This window comes from Geotrypetes seraphini, chromosome 1 (genome assembly GCF_902459505.1).
Source record: "Geotrypetes seraphini chromosome 1, aGeoSer1.1, whole genome shotgun sequence".
Taxonomy (NCBI): domain Eukaryota; kingdom Metazoa; phylum Chordata; class Amphibia; order Gymnophiona; family Dermophiidae; genus Geotrypetes; species Geotrypetes seraphini.
The window spans coordinates 166,709,672-166,730,903 of NC_047084.1; the positions used below are offsets into that span (position 1 = coordinate 166,709,672).

Consider the following 21,232-nt stretch of genomic DNA (forward strand, 5'->3'; position numbering starts at 1 on the left):
AGGTTGCTGGAGCCACATCAGGATAAACATCAATATCCACTTCTTCCCATTTAACCGCTCCTCCAGATCGCCGCACCGCTCTAAGCACATGTTCCTTATCCATATAGCGATGAAAACAAGCCACTACATCACGGGGGCGGTTAACATCACGAGGGCCAGGGATGCGATGGGCCCTATCAAGCAATGGTTTCCCCACTTCCAAAGGTAAGCCAGCAGTCTCTAGTGCCTGAATACATATATGATCAATCACCTCCATACAGCGAGAGTCAGAAACAGTGTCAGGCACACCCCGAAAGCGAAGGTTGCATCGTCTGGAACGATTCTCCAGATCCTCCAGCTTTAGGGTGCTCACATCAGCTTTCTCCTCCAGCGCTGCAATCCTGCCTCTCAACTGTGTTAATTCAGAGCCATGTGCCTCCACTGCAACCTCTGTCTCTCCCACTCGACTCCCGATCTCACCCACCTCACGCTTTAACTCAGCGACAACAGCATGGATATCAGCCCGAACCGCAGAGAGTTCAGACTTCAGTTCCTGGAACCAGCCACGCATCTCCAGATGAAAAGTCGGCAACGCTGCATCAGCAAGTGAACCCTCCGCAGCCGCGGTCGGATCGGGCGCCATTTTGGAACCAGCTTTAGGTGGCCCATTCGGGAGCGGCGAGGAGAACGCCTTAATATCCGTTTGCTTCTTTCGCGTCGCCATCGAGATGCAGCAAATCAGTTTTACAAACAAGCTGAAGGAAGTGAAAAGTGCAGGCACGCAAAATCGCGCGAAGATAGCAAAGATCAGCACAGGGGTCCGCTGAGCTATCGCTCTAGGCTGCCATCAGCCACGATGACGTCACTTCCTCCATTCCCTTCTTTGTTGAGCTGAGAACTTTTCAGCATCCCTTAAAAAAATTTGGGGTGACAAAAAGTTTTCAATCTTAGCTTGGCATGTTGATGTTCACCATAAAGCAACGTTGTTCACATGCCACTGTCTGAACCTTCACTACAGCCTTGTTGGAACACTGAGGAACAGCGATGGTGTTTGCTGCTGAGCGTTTTTTGCAGCTGTAGTGGAGGTTAGACAGTGGCGTTGTATCGGGCGATGGTGCGTCCGCATCTGGAGTACTGCATCCAATATTGGTCACTGTATCTTAAGAAGGATATGGCGTTACTAGAGAGGGTTCAGAGGAGAGCGACACGTCTGATAAAAGGGATGGAAAATATTTCATACGCTGAGAGATTGGAGAAACTGGGTCTCTTTTCCCTGGAGAAGAGGAGACTTAGAGGAGATATGATAGAGACTTACAAGATCATGAAGGGCATAGAGAGAGTAGAGAGGGACAGATTCTTCAAACTTTCAAAAAATAAAAGAACAAGAGGGCATTCGGAAAAGTTGAAAGGGGACAGATTCAAAATGAGTGCTAGGAAGTTCTTCTTTACCCGTCAGGAGACCTGAAGTTATGATGCCGCTGTACAGGTCCATGGTGAGGCCTCACTTGGAGTATTGCGTTCAATTCTGGAGGCCACACTACCGGAAGGACGTGCTGAGAATCGAGTCGGTTCAGCGAATGGCCACTAAGATGGTCTTGGGGCTCAAGGATCTCACATATGAAGAAAGACTGAATAAACTGAGGCTGTACTCACTTGAGGAACGAAGAGAGAGGGGTGATATGATTGAAACGTTTAAGTACATCACGGGCCGTATTGAGTCGGAAGAAGATATCTTCTACCTCATGGGACCCTCGACCACCAGGGGGCATCCGCTGAAAATCAGGGGAGGGAAGTTCCATAGCGACTCCAGAAAATACTTCTTCACTGAAAGAGTAGTGGATCATTGGAACAAACTCCCACTGCAGGTGATTGAGGCCAACAGCGTGTTGGACTTTAAGAGAAAATGAGATATTCACATGGGATCCCTAGGGGAGTGAAACCAGAGGGCGGGTATTTGGAATGGGCAGACTTGGTGGGCTATAGCCCTTTTCTGCCGTCTTTTTCTATGTTTCTATGTTTCTAACGTGTGGTGGACACCTGGAATGCGCTTCCAGAGGACGTAATAGTACTGTACTGGGGTTTAAGAAAGGATTGGACAATTTCCTGCTGGAAATAGAGGGGTATAGATAGAGGATTTCTGCACAGGTCCTGGACCTGTTGGGCTGCCTTGTGAGCAGACTGCTGGGCACGATGGACCTCAGGTCTGACCCAGCGGAGGCATTCCTTATGTTCTTATGTTTATGGCAAACATTAACATGCCAAGCTAAGTTTGGAAACTTTTCTCCCTTGTTTTTCCTGTGCACAGTGGTGGGTGTTATGCCCATTTTGAAATATACATTTTGAACTGTGGAGTTTTTTTGCCTATGATATTATTTGAATGGCTTAAAATTTGTTGAGATTGCCGTCTTTATATAAATGGCTCGAGGCTTTTTCTCCACTTAATTGCTAAATGTGGCTTTCTTGGAGCATCTCCATCGCTGGCTAATAACATTTCGATTATTTAGTTATCTAGAGTTATTATGTATTTATTCTTGAGCGACGTTTAAACACCTACATGGTATAAATGCACATAAGGTGAGTCTCAGTTGAAAAAAAACTCTGGAATAAAGGTCATAGGATGAAGGTGAAAGGGGATTGACCCAGAAGTAACCTCAGAAAATACTTATTTCACAAAAAGGGTGGTGAATTCATGGAATGGCCTCCGGTGAAGGTGGTGGAAACAAAAAGTATATTTAAATTCATGAAAGCTTTGGACATGGGAGAGGAAAGGATAGTAGATGATATGATTAGGCCATATTGTCTTTATCTGCCTTCATTTTCTATGTCCTATGTTTCTGAAAGAAGTGACAGATGAGATATGATGCAAACATTCAGATAACTTGCACGCTTTAATAATTTATTGAAGATAACATTTTCAATAAGGAAAGAGATCATCATTATCAAGCTAATAAGAGATAGTCTGAATAGGAATTTGACAAACTTATCTTTCATTGAGATGACAGTAGAAGCTGGGACCTATTTCCAGCAGTGGCAAAATGCCAGCATGCCTTGATTTCCTAAACTGTGCCACCATGATAGTACACTACATTATTAATAAATAAATTGCACTGCATCATTTGACATTTGCATTAACATTTGTAGAGAGAATGATTAAATTGCTCTTAATTTTTTAAACTAGCTTATATGCCACGGGTTTTAATTTTACTTATTTACGAATAAAACATACAGTAATTGCTTGGTAAGGGCTCATTTGAAGGTTGACTTCTAATGGATAGGAGTTTTTTTCAATTAAACTATGCAGCAAATGATCAGTGTGCTGTCAAAGCTTCATAGACTGGGGAACCCTCAACCAAGCTGTTTTCAGAGTAAACAAAATATGCAAATTTATCTGATGTTTAGGTCAGTAATATTCAAGCACAGCTAAAAAAAATATTTACTATAGATATCCTCAAAACTAAACTTAGTTGAAGATGGAGATACTCTACCAAGCACCATTGGTGAGGAGGGGAAGAATTATAGAAAAATAACATGCATAATCCTATCATAATTTGTTTTTTGTTTCTTTTTATAAATCTTTATTAATTTTCCACTCAAAAACAATGCTTTCAAATATACATATACTGATAAACTTCAAAATTGCATTTACATCAATCATAGAAATACTTCAAAAACATTTTACCCTCCCTCCCACCCCAATACAAGAACAAAAACAAAATGTATTATTTCAGACATATAATAAAAGAACTTATTAATCAATGATAACCTCAAAATAAAATACTCCTTCGTCCACCCACCCTCCCTCCCTGGATGTTTGCATCAAATAAGAAATCAGGAAATTAATCCAGCTAAATATCGTTAACAAAATTCATCAGTGGACTCCATGTCAATTTGAATAATTTATTATTATACAACATTTCTGAATTCATTTTCTCATATTTGTAGCATAAACATAAAGAGTCCCACCAAAAGGAGAAATTAAGTCGATCCCAATTTTTCCAGTTTTTGGTAAACATTTGCATGACTATCCCAGTCATGATGGAAAATAATCTACTTTTATATTTGTCTAAAGGAGGTTTGGATGACAACAATGTACCACAAATAATCACCTCATAAGACAGCGGAATTGAAGATTCCAAAATCAGATTGATTTTTCCCCATATTGATCTCCAAAAGTTGAGTATCAAAGGACAATAGAACAACAAATGATCCAGAGTCCCAACTCCAAGATGACAATGCCAGCATCTATTAGACTTTGAACTATCTAACTTCTGCAACCGAACTGGGGTCCAAAAAACTCTATGTAACAGAAAAAAAAACAACTTTGTCTCATAGATGCTGACGCTGTACACCTCATCCTCCAAGTCCAAATCCGTGGCCACTGAGTAGCAGAAATCTGTTGCTTTATCTCAATGCTCCAAATATCTTTTAGACTAGTTTTTGGTTTTTTTATTCAAATATTCAATATTAATTTATACCACTTGGCGGCCTGATGCCCTAGCAAATATGTCTGGAAGCATAGGCCTGGCAAGCTATACTGATTCTTTAAATTATGCCAATCAGGGAATCCCTTCTGAATGGCCTGCTTCAACTGCAACCACTTATATGCTTCAGAATGTGCAATGCCGAATGATTGTTGCAGTTGTGAAAAATCAAGCATTTTCCCATTTGATAACACATCATCTAAAGTATGTATACCTGCCTGCAGCCAATGCTTCCAGAGGATCTTAGACTCGCCAATTTGAATCATAAGGATTGACCAATTTGAAACCTAAGGATTGACACGTGGATTGTTGTACTGGTATAGATGTTAAATTGTTAATGAATTTTAATGTTTTCCAGGAGGCACAAAGAATACTATTGTCCTTGTAGATTCGGGGCAACTTGATACTCAAAATATGGCTTAACCGTAATGGGTTATAACCATCAATCGAACCCACTCTTTAAAATCACAATCCAAATTCATCCATTAACCCAATAATCTATCACATTAATTATTAGAATAGTCATATAAGTTCATTAATATAGCATTTGTTCAACATTTTATTAATATATATATCACCATCAATAAATTAAACAGACAAACATATAAACATATACACAAACACCAGACAAGGCACAGGAATTCAATCATTCATAGTATTCATATATTTTCATCAGATATTTCATCAGTCACTTATCTCGAATAGACCCAAACTTCGGCTTAGGTCAGCTTAATTCATCTTAGTTCATCTTCCATCCTTTGATGTCAAGTCCAATGAAACATCAAGAATAAATTGAAATCCTAAGCCATCCAAAACTATCTGAAGATCAAACGTCCACAAGTTCAAAGAGTCATGTGCAAACTGTTCCTAAATTCATCACGATGAGCAAAGTGCAAGTGCAAAGTCCAACAATGTGATCCAGTAGTATTCAAAGCACAAAATGAAAAAACAAACAAAACAAAATCGTCTTCAAAAAAAAACCATTCAGCTCTCTCCTCCTGATTAGATTTGAATCCATTCGCTTGTTTCTTAATTTTCTCTCTCAGGGATTGTGTTTGTTTAACCGTAATGGGGACATAAGTTGCCATTCTAAAGCAAGCCAGTCGGGAAGATGCTCCATGAATTCAGGAAGATTCCAGTAATGATAGCTTGATGATATCTTTGGAAAATGTACATCCCCCCTCCCCCCCTCCCGCCGATTGTTTTTTGCAAAGATACTAAAGCTATTCTAGCAGATTTACCCAGCCAAATTAATTCTGTCACTGGCTACATCTAATTTAATTGTAGCCGGAGATTTCAATGCTGTCATGGATCCATTATTGGACAAATAACCTAGTAAGCAATTAAATTCACTAGGTCTAAATAATCTTGTACAGTCATGTGGATTAAAAGATATATGGAGGCTTTTTCATTTTAATGCTCACAGATTTACTTTTTGCTCTCATGTTCATACATCATTTTCAAGAATTGATTACATTTTGTTGAGGAAAGTGAGATCCTGCTTCCAGCAACAACATTTTGCTGTCCTTGTACAATCAAACATTCTTTCTATACTGGACTATTGTAACTCCATCTATCTAAGTCTAACCAAGAAAAGTCTTCAAAGACTTCAGCGGATCCAGAACATTGCGGCTAGGCTGATCTTCACAAAAAGTTAATTCGATCATGTTTCCCCGCTTCTGTCAAAACTTCACTGTCTTCCAATGATTTCTAGAGTTCACTTTAAATGTACCTGCCTAACATTCAAGATCCTACAGGGCATTCTTCCTTCCCTAATTCCACTATCTTGGAATTCTTTGAGACCTGACATTACCATATCCAACCAAAAACTTAAACTATCTTTCCCCTCATTAAAAGGTGTCATCTATGCAGGAAAATTTGGGAAATCACTGAGCTTGCTGCAGAATCTGGGCTCCTTCCAATTATTCTGAAAGCATTTGAAAACCTGGCTTTTCTCAAAAATGTAAAGCTTACTACCCTCTTTATAACCACTAATTCTTATTATGTTTTTCCCTCATTTATTAAAGTACTTGTAAACCATGCCGAGCTCTATCTTTATGGAGAGGATGCGGTATATAAACTTAAGGTTTAATTTAGTTTGGTTACAAGGGCTAGCATAGACCCGATCCTTTTGATGGATCATGCTGGCATTTGGATTGAATAGTTTAATGAAGAAGATTCTGCTAGACCTGTTTGGAGATTCAATAATATATTGCTTGCAGATTAAAACTTTCTGGAGGAAATTCAAATGAAAATGAATGAATTTTTTCAATCCTATCATAATTTGCTTTTGAGACCATCCTACTGAAAAGAGCTCTCATGCAGAAGGTGAACTTATTGACTATCTTCCAGAATCCATTGTGACCATCCTTCCACTCCACCTACTTATGCTCCTTTACAACCCGTTTATTTTACTTTCCATGACAAGTTCAACATGCACCTCTTCTATGGGGAAAGGAGATGAGAGGTTAAATGATCCAGGCCTAACATCTGAGTATGTGAGAATTCCCGTAAACATTCCCCAATGATCATTCCTTACCACTTTCCTACTGTTTCCTAAAACCTAATTCATTATGGTCAGTTAGGATTGAGGAGTCTCTTTCTTCAACACAAAGCTCAACAGAGATCATCAACAGATCACAGCTGGAAGGAGGTCGTTCAGAAACCTCTTCATTCAGTTACTATGGGCTCCTTTTACTAAGCTGCGATAGCGTTTTTAGCGTGCACTGTAGATTAGCGCGCGCCAACCCCCACGCTACGCGGAAAAACTAACGCCAGCTCAATGGAGGTGTTAGCATCTAGTGCACGCGGCATTGTAGCATGCGCTAAGCGCGTGCTAAAACCGCTAGCTTAGTAAAAGAAGCCCTATGTATAAGCCCTGTATGTGGGCAACTTGTAAATTGCAAGTACGTTTTTAATAAAACTGATGGAAGGCTACGTTAGGTATTCATAACGATGTCTTTCCTCAGCGTATAAACTAAAAAGGACTGAACAGAGGATGTACTCCAGAAGGAAGCTCTCTTTGGCACAATGGAAGCACCACAGTGAGAATTAGCAGCAAATCTGAGAGACTGAGATCATACTCCGCACGCCCTGGCTTAGGAGTAAAGTTCATTCCTATCATAATATACACAACACTAACCTATTTGGACAAATTGCCCCATGGAAACTGAGAAAGGAAGCACGGACACACAAACATTGGGATGTGGATTTACAGGACCTCTGACAAACTCATGATTAGCTTAATCTGCAATGGTGAAATGATTATTTAATGGGGATCCACTGAAAAACTACCCCCCCCCCCTTTTATGAAGCCGCAATAAGGTTTTTTATCACCAGTCACGGTAGAATAAACTCCGATGCTCATAGAATTCCTATGAGCATCAGAACTTTTACTGCCGCAGCCGGCAATCAAAAACGCTAATGCAGCTTCGGAAAAGAGTGTGTGTCTGTGGGGGGGTGGGTGTAAATATTTTGTAACAATACATATAAAAAGAAAAAAGCACTGCTTAATAGCAATTCAGCCCAAGCTTTCAGGAGTTTAGCAATGCCCTATGCTTAGACTGTGGAATGTATAGATGAGTTGTTTCCATCCTTCCCATGGGACAATGACAGCTTTTCTGCATTGTATTTCTCAATGCATTTTGGAAAGCCAAGATTCCCCACATATAAGACAGCTAGTTCTCCAAATCTGCTGCATCTTTCACAAGCTGAGAAGGGTCCTTGGATTATTTTTGCATTTAAACTTACTGGGTACATTTATGACCACATGAACTACTGAACCCACAACTTCCTTGTATAAAGCCATCCATGACAACCACAGGAACATTTGGTTAGTTATGATGCAGAAATGAAATTCCAGACCTCAGACAACTGTTTTTCTTTCATGAACATTTTTCTTTTTTCAGCTAAAAGCAACCGACCTCAGGCATATCAAGTTACAAGCAGGGAGCTTGCTTGGTTTTTGTCCCCGATAGGGTCAGAGTCTTGAAAGGATTATTACTTACTGGCATGAGTAATGAGTAATGAATGCAGAACCCAGGTTCAGCAGGAAAATATTCATCAGATACAAATCGTATCCTGATCTGGTTTCCTTTGGACAGCTGTTTGCCTGGCACACTGCTGAAACCACACCAGCGCCCAAGAATGGTACCATCGCTGGGCTCCTCAATCTCTACAAAGTCATACCTACAGAGACAAAAAGAAAAAAAATATATTCATTAAACAGAAGGATTTTAGAAACAGACATCTGGTTATTTTCCCACCAAAATTTAGCTCACAACAGTCAGAGATTTTGAAACTACTGACAGCCAAGGGCTGAATTATTTATTTATTCAGTTTTCTATAACGTTCTCCCAGGGGAGCTCAGAACGGTTTACATTCATTTTTTCAGTTACTCAATCATTTTTCCCTTTGTGTCCCGGCAGGCTCACAATCTAATTAGACCGAGTTATGCAATGTAGAGAATGACAAGTGGAAAAATTTGTCCCCATCCCCATGGAATCTAATTTCCATCTCCGTACTTTCTCCGCAAGTTTTGTCTCTGTCCCTGCCCCATCCTTGCAAGCTCTTTCCTCATCTATATAAGCCTTGAAAACTTTAGAATTATAAGTGTTTGAGGCTTGTGCAGATGAGGGCAGAGCTTGTAGGGATGAGGTAGGGACAGGAATAGAACTCGCGGAGTTAGAACGGAAATGAAGACAGATTGCGCGGGAATGGGGACAAATTTGTCCAAGTGTCATTCTCTCTTTTTTAAAAAAATCTTTATTGATTTTTAATCTAAAACATTGTTCCAAGTGTCATAGAAACATAGAAACATGACGGCAGAAAAGGGCTATAGCCCATCAAGTCTGCCCACTCTACTGACCCACCCCATTAAGTCTGAGTACTAATGACCTAGTTCCTTAACTCGACTCTCGTAAGGATCCTACTAGGGCATCCCATTTATTCTTAAAGTCAATAACGCTGGTGGCCTTGATCACCTGCTCTGGAAGCTTGTTCCAGTGATCTACAACCCTTTCTGTGAAGAAATACTTCCTTATGTCACTATTGAATTTCCCTCCTCTGAGTTTGAACGGATGCCCCCTTGTGACCGAGGGTCCCTTGAGAAAGAAGATGTCTTCTTCCACTTCGACACGTCCCATGATGTATTTAAATGTCTCAATCATGTCCCCCCTCTCCCTGCGCTCCTCTAGAGTGTAGAGCTGCAATTTGTTTAGTCTTTCTTCGTACGAGAGACCCTTGAGCCCCGAGATCATCCTAGTGGCCATTCGCTGAACCGACTCAACTCTAAGCACGTCTTTACGGTAATGTGGCCTCCAGAATTGTACACAGTACTCCAGATGAGGTCTCACCATGGTTCTGTACAGTGGCATTATGACTTCAGATTTGCGGCTAACGAAGCTTCTGTTGATACATCCCATAAGTTGCCTTGCTTTGGATGAGGCCTTCTCTACTTGTTTGGCGGCCTTCATGTCTGCACTGATGATTACTCCCAAGTCCCTTTCTTCTGAAGTCCTAGCTAGTGTTTCTCCATTTAAGGTGTAAGGTTTGCATGGATTTCTGCTACCGAGATGCATAACCTTACATTTCTTAGCGTTGAAGCCCAGCTCTAATTTAATGCAGGGCCTTATCGGGCCACAGGCATTGAATATCTGGGTCATGTACAGGCTGCCAGCAGTTATCAAGGTGCTGGCCAGTGTTCAGACTGGTGCCAAGATAATTAATTGGATAAAGTTAGGACAACATTTTTGTACTGACTCTGACTCCATCCCTTGATGGCTCTGGCAATAAGGGCCAGATTATATATAGGGTGCCCATATTAGGTGCCACTAGGCACCCTAATCGCCTAGCGATATCTAACTTCGAAATCCATGTTCAACTTTTTAAAAACTGGTGTGGTAATTGACCAGTTTTCAGCCAATCAAAGCAAATATTGAAATTGCTCTATTGGAGAGTATTAAAGAGCTAGTGCAACTCAATAGAAAAAGATAGCAAAATAATTGGATGGCATGCAGATAGGTCACAGATACTGAATCATACTGTAGCCATCTTCTATTTGTAGTGCATACACAGATGTGACCTAGATTTATTTGAAAGCTGGAGTGTGGAAGCTACTGCAATAGTGTATTATAGACAGTAGTGAGATGTGAATATGTGAATTGATGACCAAGTAGCTGCTTCACAAATTTCATCAATGATGATGCCATAGCTCAGACCTTGTGTGCTGTACCACAAGCCCAGCCTGAGCATAGCAGAAGAAATACAGGCCGCTACCCATGTGGAAATAGTTCTCTTGGTTACAGGCAGGCCAAATCTGTTAGGATCAAAAGAGATGAACAGTTAAGATGAAGTCCTGTGTGGCCTAGTCCTTTGTATGTAGTAAGTAAGCCAAGGCATGCTTACAGTCCGAAGTGTGTAGAGCTGTTTCTCCAGGATGAGAATGAGGCTTTGGGAAAAAAAAAAAACTGGAAGCACAATGGATTGATTCAGGTGAAATTCTGTGAATACTTTTGTGAGGAATTTAGGATGGGTCCTGAGAACCACCTTGTCATGATGAAATACTTTGTACGGCGGATCGGAAACCAATGCTTAAAGTTCACTCACTCGATGAGTGGAAATGATGGAGATCAAGAAGACCACTTTCTAAGTAAGAAACTTAAGATGAGTAGTTGCCAGTGGTTCAAATGGCAGCTTCATCATACTGGTGAGGACTATATTAGGATCCTAGACAACTGGAGGTGGCTTGAGCAGAGGTTTGGAGTTAAAATTCCTTTCATAAACCAGGAAACAGGCAGATGCTTGGACAGAGGTTTATTATTGACAGGAGCATAGAAAGCACTAATAGTACTGAGGTGAACTCTGACCAAAGTAGTCTTAAGTCCAGAACTGGATAAATAGAGAAGGTAGTCCAACACTAAAGGAAAAGAAGAGGAAGAAGCATGGAGATTACTACAAATTGAAGTGTTTCCACTTATGTTGATAGCATTGCTAAGTAGAAGGTTTTCTGGAAGCAGCGATAATGGCTTGTACTGAGTCAGAAATATTAAAATCTGCTGAAGTCAGACCGAGAAGTACCAAGCTGTTAGGTGCAGAGATTGCAGATTGGGATGTAAGAGAGATCTTTGACTCTGAGTGAGCAGAGATGGAATGATCTGTAAAGGAATTGGATCTTTGGAACTCAGCTGAAGCAGAAGGGAAAACCAAGATTGTCTGGGCCACCGAGGAGCTATCAGGATCATGGTGGTTGATGGAAATGTATAGAGGAACTTGCTCATCCAATCCAGAAGAAATGCATCTGCTTTGAGACGATAAGGTGAGTACTGATTGAAGCAGAATTTGAGGCAATTTGTGATTGTGGGGAGACGCAAACAGGTCTATCTTAGGAGTCCCCCATAATGACAAAATGTAGCGTAAGACTTTGGAATTGAGAGTCCACTCGTGTGGCTGAAGAAATCTGCTGAACTTGTTGGCTAGAACATTTTGTTTTCCTTATACATATATGGTTTTGAGATATTTTTCGAGCAATTGCCCAATTCCAAATGTGCTTGGCTTCTTCACACAGAGGAAGAGAGCCTGTTCCTCCCTGCTTGTTGATGTAGTACTTTGCTACTTGATTATCTGTTCGAACAAGGAGGACTTGGTTGGAAAGACTCTCCTGAAAGGTTTTTAGAGCATTTCAAATTGCCCGCAGTTCTAACAGGTTGATGTGAAATGTCTTTTCTTGAGCAGACCACCGACCTTGTATCTTGAGACTGTCCAGGTGGGCTCTCCAAGCATACATGGACGCATCCGTGGTGAGCACACTCTGATGTGTGGGGATGTGAAGCAACAAACCACAGGAAATATTTGTTGGATTTATCCACCACTGAAGAGATTGTCAAAGAGGTGATGTGTTTTTGATCTATCGGGATATGGGATCAAGGGCTTGAGACCGTTGAGATGCTAGGGCCTACTGAGCTGATCTGAGATGAAGTCATGTGAAGGGAGTAACATGAACTGTGGATGCCATGTGACCTATGAGTCACATCATCTGTCTTGCTGAAATGGTTTGTAGAGTGGAAACATGATTGCAAAGATGAAGCAAGGTGTCTTGCATTTGTTGAGGTAAAAAAGCCCATAGAAGAGTGGTGTCAAATAGGCTTCTATGATTTGCAGCACTTGACAAGACTGAAGTTGTGACTTGGGAAAGTTGACTTCAAACCTGAGAAACTGGAGTTGAGAGGAAGGCGACAGAGCGTAGTGATCAATGGAGATCACTCTGAGGAAAGGGATGTTACCAGTGGTGTGCCTCAAGGTTCTGTTCTTGGGCCTGTTCTTTTTAACATTTTTATAAACGATATTGCTGAAGGGTTGTTGTGTAAGATTTGCCTCTTTGCAGACGATACCAAAATCTGCAATAGAGTAGACAAACCGAATGGTGTGAATAACATGAAGAAAGACCTGGTGAAGCTTGAAGAATGGTCTGAAATTTGACAACTAAACTTTAATGCTAAGAAATGCAAGGTCATTTATTTGGGCTGCAAAAACCCGAGGGAACGGTACAGTTTAGGGGGTGAAGAACTTATGTGCATGACAGAAGAGCGTGACTTGGGTATGATTGTATGTGATGATCTTAAGGTGGCCAAACAGGTTGAAAAGGTGACGGGGAAACCTAGAAGGATGTTAGGTTGCATAGGGAGAGGTATGGCCAGTAAGAAAAAGGAGGTATTGATGCCCTTGTATAAGACTTTGGTGAGACCTCATTTAGAATATTGTGTACAATTCTGAAGGCCACATCTTTAAAAAGATATAAAAAGGATGGAGCCAGTCCAGAGGAAGGCTAATAAAATGGTATGTGGTCTTTATCATATGGCGTATGGGGAAAGACTTAAAGGTCTCAATCTGTATACTTTAGAGGAAAGGCGGGAGAAGGGAGATATGATAGAGACATTTAAATACCTACGGAATATAAATGTGCATGAGTCTAGAGTCTCTTTCATTTGAAAGGAAGCTCTGGAATAAGAGGGCATAGGATGAAGTTAAGAGGTGAGGCTCAGGAGTAATCTAAGGAAATACTTTTTTTACTAAAAGGGTGGTAGATGCGTGGAACAGTCTCCCGGAAGAGGTGGTGGAGAAGAGACTGTGTCGGAATTCAAAAGGGCCTGAGATAGGCACATAGGATCTCTTGGAGAGAGAAAGAGATAATGGTTACTGCGGATGGGCAGACTAGATGGGCCATTTGGCCTTTATCTTCCATCATGTTTTAAGTTTCTATGCTTGTATAACACTGCGCATGAATCCTAGAAATATCCTTGACCTAGTCATGCCCCTCCCAGGGCCACACTCCCTTTTCAGATCCATGAGGAAAAAATTACACACATATCTTATATAGAATAGTGACTGTAAAGATGCATGTATAAATTCAAATTATTTCCAATTAACACTGATAATTGATTGCTAATTGGTGCTAATTGGCTTGTTATTGGCTAATTATTAGTGCTAATTATTTGTGCTAACTGGCTTGTTATGCAATTAAATTGTGCAATTTGGGCGCATGCCCAAATTTGCACATGCAATTTTAAGCTCTTTATATAGAATTAGGGGGTTTATGTAATGGGCCCTGTGGTTGATAATGTGTTAAGGGTGTTAGAATATACATTTAGGAAGGAATTCATCAAATGGCACTACCATGTTAGCGCACCCTAAACGCTAAAGACACCCATTATATTCCTATGGGTGTCATTAGCATTTAGAGAGCACTAATTATTAGCATGTGCCCTTTGATGAACTCTCCATTAAAAAATGACATACTTAAGGGTACATTTAAGACATTCTATTTTTTTTTTTTTTTTACCACTAACTTGTGCAATTTTAGCACAGGTCGCATTTTATGCAATGAGTCCTAGTTACTAATAACCTGGATTAGTGGTAAAATAACACTTCGTAACAGTAGCCCCATTGAGAACTTCACCCTTTCAATAATTTTGACAGCTCCCTGACGGGAATAAATATAAATTGAGAAGATTAAAAGGAATTTTTTTGTTTTAGATTTAAGTATAGGACCACAGAAAGACTCTCTCATCTATGATTTCACTGAGGGCTTGCAGTAAGTGCTAGCGTGCGCTTACTGCAGTTTAAAAGGGCTTACCACAGGATGCACTGGGGCGTCCTGTGGTAAAAGCCCAAAGGACACACACTAACCATATGCTAAACAATTTTTCTTTCATTTTCTCAGAGGGGGTGGGGCTAGAGCGTGGGCATGAAAATGTGAATCAGTTAGCGCAGTCACATTGCAGTGTGCTGATCAGCATGTGAGCCCTTCTCGCCTCTGAGTATAAAATAGGTGGCAAAAAGGGCTCACACGCTTACTTTGGGTAGGGGCCATGCATGTATGGCAGTATTAGTGCATGAACAATTCAGACACCACTGAAAATGTTAGAACTAATTAAACAATATCGTGCCAACACACCTCTCTGGTAGTGAAGCCCTTGAGGATCTGTGTGTATATATACACTTAATTATATCTGTTATTTTTCTTCAGGATCTTCAGGAAGCTGTTTGAGTAGATAAACTCAACACACAGCTATATTCGTCATTGATTCTTAATATTCTTCCTTTTTTTTAAGAAAAATTTCAAAACATACATAGATAGATATAGGGTTTCCAGATTTTCCAATCGAAAAATACGGACCCCTTATTCCGCCCCCCCCAGGCACGCCCAGTTCCGCCCATCCCTGCCCTGTAAACATCATAATCCCGCCTCTAGTCCCACCCTAGCCCCGCCTCCTGCTGCCTGCTCTTGTCGGGCAGGGAGCAAGTCCCGCTGCCCTCTCCTGTCTCCTGTATTCGCGGTTTTTCAAGATTCGTGGGGGTTCCTGGAACGGAACCCCCGCGAATATCGGGGGAGTACTATAACTTATCTTTTGACTGCAGTGGTGAAAAGTAGCCTTACTGCACTGTTACGCAGCTTTTTTTCCTGCATGCCAAGGCCGTTTTAGAAAAATTTCAAGAACATTGATATTCTGGCTGAAGTAAGAACGGCCTTGGCATGCAGGAAAAAATCTGCATAACAGCACAATAAGGCTACTTTCTACCACAGCTTAGTAAAAAGACCCCTTGAGTGATTTAAATGCTTGCACTCTACTGAAATATTAGTTGTGGACGGTTGTAGACAACAAGCAGCATTCACTAGTCTAAATGTGCATGTGAAAAGGAAGGAATGCTTGGTTTATTTTTTAACCTCTAATAAAACCCTGTAAAAAAAAAAAAATTCAGATTTGGTGAAGTATCAGAAATGATTTCATCTACATTAGATGTAAGTGTTCCCTTCCTGTGAATGTGTCATCAAACATACTGCAGGAATCGCTCAGGGGCTGGTGGGAATGATAAAATGCTGGCAAAGGCAGCAACTTGTAGAAGACCAGGGAAACGGGCAAAGGAGCTGCTTTAAAAATGTCAAAACCTTTGCAATAAAAGGTCAAGCTTCAAAGAATTTCCCTCTCGTGGCATTTTCCTTTACGCAATTGTTCAGGATTCCCTTGAAACTTGCCCTGATTAGCTACCCTGTGCTAACTCTTTCCTAGAATCAGCATGACCAATAGCCTGTGCAGGTCAGTATTGTTTTGGTTTAAAAAAATATACACTTTTCCCTCCGAATCCGCGGTTTCAGTATCCGCAGATTTGGTAATTCGTAATGTTTTTTTTGTTGTTGTTTTTTTTTACAAACAACCTATTTTCATTTTTTGGCTATTTTTAAGCCGTCCAAGACTACAATGGGAACTTCTGGCAGCCATTCTGATGACGTCTCTACATGGGGCAGGAGCATAGGAAGATCGCTCCTACCCCGCTTCAACGCTAGACCACCAGGTAAGGTTCGGGGATGCAGGAGGGAGGCGGGGGTGGGTCAGAGCCAGCCGAGAAGTTATTCGCGATTTTTCACACTTCGTGGTCCGGCTCTGCACCTAACCCTCGCGAATACCGAGGGAGAAGTGTATATATATATATTGGCCACTATAAGTTGAATTGGACTGGTATATTCAGTGCTGGATTATACCTGACTACTGGCACTCAGGCCCTGATTCTATAATGTCTGCCTCAAGTTAGGCGCTAATGTTGGCAGCGATTCTATAAAACTTAGGCACCCATTACATTACATTACTTAAATCCATTAAAGCATACTTTGATAACTCTGCCTTCAGAATCCTGGTACAATCCCTCGTATTAAGTCAACTCGACTACTGTAACATCGCCTACTTAGCAATCCCCCAAAAGAATATGCGACGCTTACAACTAATGCAAAACACTGCGGTCAGACTAATCTTCGGTCTAAAGAAGTTCGATCACATGACACCATACTTCAAACAGCTACACTGGCTGCCGATGGAAGCTCGTGTAAAGTTTAAGTTCGCCTGCCTCTGTTTTAAAGTTTTTTACGGTCTAACCCCTAAATACATCACCGACCTCTTCTCCTTCTCAGCCAACAAACACAAGAGAAGCTCCCACTTGCATTTCGTTTCTCCCCCGGTTAGAGGATGCAAACTAAAAAAACACCATGAGCATCTTCTCTCACATCAAGCAGCTCTATGGGGTAAAGACCTAGAACAACTCCTATTGCCCACCACTTATGAGGTATTCAGGAAACGCCTCAAAACTCACCTATACCTGAAATACCTAGACAGCTGACCCACTTCTCTCTTTCCCCTCTCTAACGGTGTTCCTGCCCTTTCTCCCTATTGTTCCCACATCCCTTAAGTTAACTCAACTTGTACGTCAACTCAACTTGTACTTCACTAATCTTTTGTAAACCGCATAGAACTTAACGGTACTGTGGTATATAAACTGTTATTATTATTATTATTATTATTATTAGGGATTTCTATTCCACAATTACCTTGCGGTTCAAGGCGGCTTACAAAAGATTTATAAACAGGGTTACAATGGGAGAACAATAGATTTGCTAGAGTGCTAAAGAGAAGATCTTTTGATATTTCTTTGGTAGTTAAGAACAAGGAGGCTTAACAGAAGATTTATGAACTGGGGTATCAGTGGAAGCATAATTGCCCTTGTTATGATAGTAAAGGGTAGATCCTTTGTCTATTTTAGTGTTGTTGAGAGTACGTGAGGTTAGGGCTGTTTCAGGAATTTCTTGAAAAGTATAGTTTTTAGTTCTTTTCTGAATGTCTTGTAGTCTGGGGTGGACATCAGAAGGTTGGAGATCCGGTTGTCCAGTCTTGCTGCTTGAGTGGCTTAGGCAGTGCTCAGTGTTCTACCATTTAGACGTCCCCAGTTTATGCCAGGGGGTTCTTGGAGTCCTTGATTTGGGGGATTCAGAATGGGAGGTTCAAGCTGCGGGGGGACGTTATTTGGGAAGATGTCTTAGGAGTTGTTTGTGGGTCCTGCAAACCTGCTGGCAGCAGCAATATGAAAACAAGCAACCTCTGTCCAGCCTCGTCACATTCTGCTTCTTCAGGCTGTGACATGAATGATCCTGCCCTGGGAAAACAGTAGAACAAGTCTGGGCAGGAACTGATCTGAGGCAGAGATATGACCCACAAAGGCAGGAAAACTTGGTTGCATATTAAAAAAGTGAATACCGGGTTCACATGCAGGGTCCATGATGAGGACTGCTTGAGACAGCATGACCCTGCTCCCAGCACACAAACCTACTTAGACTGCTGCAGTCAGACGGGACATTACCTGCTGGACGGCTGCCTCCTCCAATCTCACGGCCAGCGGGGCAGGGCAGGAGCAATCTTTTCGCTCTCCAGCCTGGCCCCGCGCTGTTTTCTGAATGTCTGTCGTCAGTTCTCTCGGGCTGGAGATCGAAAAGAAAGCTCCTGTGTTGCACCGCTGGCTGTGAGATTGGAGGAGGCAGCCGGCAGCTGTCCAGCGAGGGAGGAATTTAAGGGGGGGGGGATGATTTTAAAAGGTACCGGTAAGGAAAGCCGCAGCTAATACCATAAAGTTAAAATATTAATCAGCATTTGTTGTGGCCTATAGAATGGGGCGGCCTATCTATGGGGAAATACGGTAAATCTTTTTGCGTTAATGCCTTAGTGCTGCTGCTGTGTACTGAGGACCAGTTACTGTACCCTCTGTATACGATGTCTAACAATTAAGTTTGCAAACTTGCCTCTGTGCGCTTACGTTGGCAGTACTGTACTATCAACTTGGTAAGGTTTCATAACCTTGGTGTATCAGTGTCTCATAGCTGTGTTCGTGTCGACATGTGGTCATTGGCATAGTAAAGGAGGGGCGGGGGTACAGTCCGCCTTGGGCACCATCTTGGTAGTGGCAAGAGCAGCCATCCTTCTCTCTGCACCCCCACTCCTCCCCCACTGTGCATGCGCCTTCACTGCCCCCACCCCCCTCCCGCCATATTTCTAGCTCTTCGCTGGCAGCAACTCCAACCTGCTACTCGCACCAGCATTGGCTCTCCCTCTAATGTCACTTCTGTTTTCTGTACCTAGGAAGTGATGTCCGAGGGAGAGCTGTCACGGGCAGCAGATTGGTGGCAATGCTGCTTGCGCCAGGAAAGTTAAAAAGGTACAGGGGAGGGAAGGGGCGCAGGTGGTGTGGGGAGGGGGCCTAGAAGAGGGCGGCGGAGGGATACCACCACCCCAGACACCTCTCACCCTCGCTACGCCACTTCGTGTCTAAAAAAACAAACACTTTGGTCCGGATTCTGTATAGGATGCCTGGGAGGGGCGTCCTATACAGAATTGGGCCTACACTAACACCAATTCTGTAACCAGCGTCCATGTTACAGACGCTGGTTACAGAATCGGGTTAGAGTAGACGCGGCCGCTACACTTATCATGGCAAGGGATCTTCCTGCCACAATAGATATAGCAGCTGGAGCCGCCTGTCCCCTCCCTCCCGATCGCCGGCAGGAGGGTACTCAACCCCCTCCTGCCTGAGGATGCCCCCCTGCCGACCCCCCCATACTAACGCCCCCCCCCCGTGCTAACACCCCTCGATGACCCCCCTTAACCTCCCCCCAACTAACCTTTAATTGTTGGCCAGCCGGCCGGGTCTTGCTGCTGGCCAGCAGACCCGCCTTGTCAAAATGTGGCGGGCCCGCCCCTTCCCGGTTCATACCCGCCTGGACCAATCAGGCCTTAGGGTTATCTGGGTCCGCCCATCCCCACTAAGCCTAAGGCCTGACTGGAGCTTGAACTAGAGCAATGAACAAACATTACATTTCTTGTTAAATTTGGCAAGAGTGGAAGTGAAATCAGGGATATGTTAGTCCAAGTTTATGGGGATAATGCCATGAAGAAAATGGAAGTGTACAAATGGATTAAACGTTTTTTCTGAGGGGAGAGAAAGTGTCACTGATGAAGAAAGGTCAGGGTGGCCAGTAACAGCAGATTCATCGGATTCTGCATCAAAATCGTCAGCTGACTGTGAGAAGAGAAGCATAGCAGACCAAGTAAACATTGTTAGAGAAACAGGAAAATCTTAACTGGAAATCTTGGTTTGAGAAAGGTGTGTGCAAAAATGGTCCCAAAGGAGCTCATCGATGAACAAAAGCAAAGGAGAGTCGAAGTTTGCCAAGACCTTTTGGAGAGGCAAGACGATATTTTGGGCTATGTTATCACTGGCGATGAAACATGGGTGTACCAATACGACCCTGAAACAAAGCGTCGAAGTGCACAATGGAAATTAGCCAATTCACCAATTCTCCAAGACCCAAAAAATTCCGCCAGTCCAAATCAAGAGTCAAAACAACCTGAACTTTTCGCCAACCGCTCAAGGCTTTTATATCACAACAATGCGCCAGCTCACACGACACTGTCTGTGAGGGAGCTTTTAGCCAGAAATCAAATACCTGTATTGGAACATCCTTCCTACTCATCTGAAGATAAAGGAAATATTGAAAGGAAGACATTTTGATGACATTCAGGACATCAAGAGTAATACGATGACAGCTCTGATGGGCATTCCAAAAAAGAGCTCCAAAATTTCTTTGAAGGGTGGACCAGGCACTGGCGTCAGTGCGTAGCTTCTCAAAGGGAGTACTTCGTAGGTGACTGTAGTGATATTCAGCAATGAGGTATGAGTTTGCAAACTTTATTTTCAAACCTCGTATATTTTTTAGAATGTTCAGTCTCATTTTATCTCATATTGTAAGATAAACCTTTCTAACATGTTTTATCACACAGGCCATGTAGCGCAGAGGTTTGAAAATGAAGATAGCACAACAATGGGAAGTACCACATCATGCTGAAAAGTAAAAAAAAAAATAAAAATGAAAAATTACTGTAGCGCTAACAGGAAACCCAATGCTCCACAGAGAAAAAGATTTTCAGGAGACTTAATGACTAGCATTGTATTTCAGTTCACACAATTGCCTGAAATCACTATTTACAGCATTTGCTAAACCTGTTTTATGAACCAATCAAACCTAACTTTCTCACGGCAACATGATACACTGCATACAGCATTAAGTGCTTCATAATGATTACTCCCTTTCTCTGAATCTCTCTTGGGAACTATAGAGGATTTATGTTCTTTTATGTTCAATAAACAAGTCTGATGTTAAAAAAAAATTCTTTGTCCTTTAAAGACAGGTTTCTTTACCATTTAGCACGACTGTGGCAAGAATCCAGGGCTGACACTGCATTTCTTTACAACATGTGGATAAGAAAGAGCTTTCTAGAAATTTTAAGGAGCCCAGGTTGATCAGCAGGAAGTAGAATTTACTATCAAATCGTCTGCCAATTACCTCATCCACTTTCACTTATTAAGTCACAATATGAAATGGGCCCACAAGCATTAGCAAAGTG

The 21,232-nt window shown here is 42.0% G+C and overlaps 1 protein-coding gene across 1 annotated transcript in view; it reads right to left on the reverse strand.

The window, feature by feature from the left end:
• The window catches only part of PDGFC (platelet derived growth factor C), a 471,080-nt gene that overhangs the window by 123,876 nt on the left and 325,972 nt on the right, over positions 1-21,232 (reverse strand). The window contains exon 4 of the mRNA XM_033941302.1: positions 8,468-8,648. Within this exon, the coding sequence (XP_033797193.1) occupies positions 8,468-8,648 (181 nt within the window). The remainder of the gene's footprint in view (positions 1-8,467; positions 8,649-21,232) is intronic.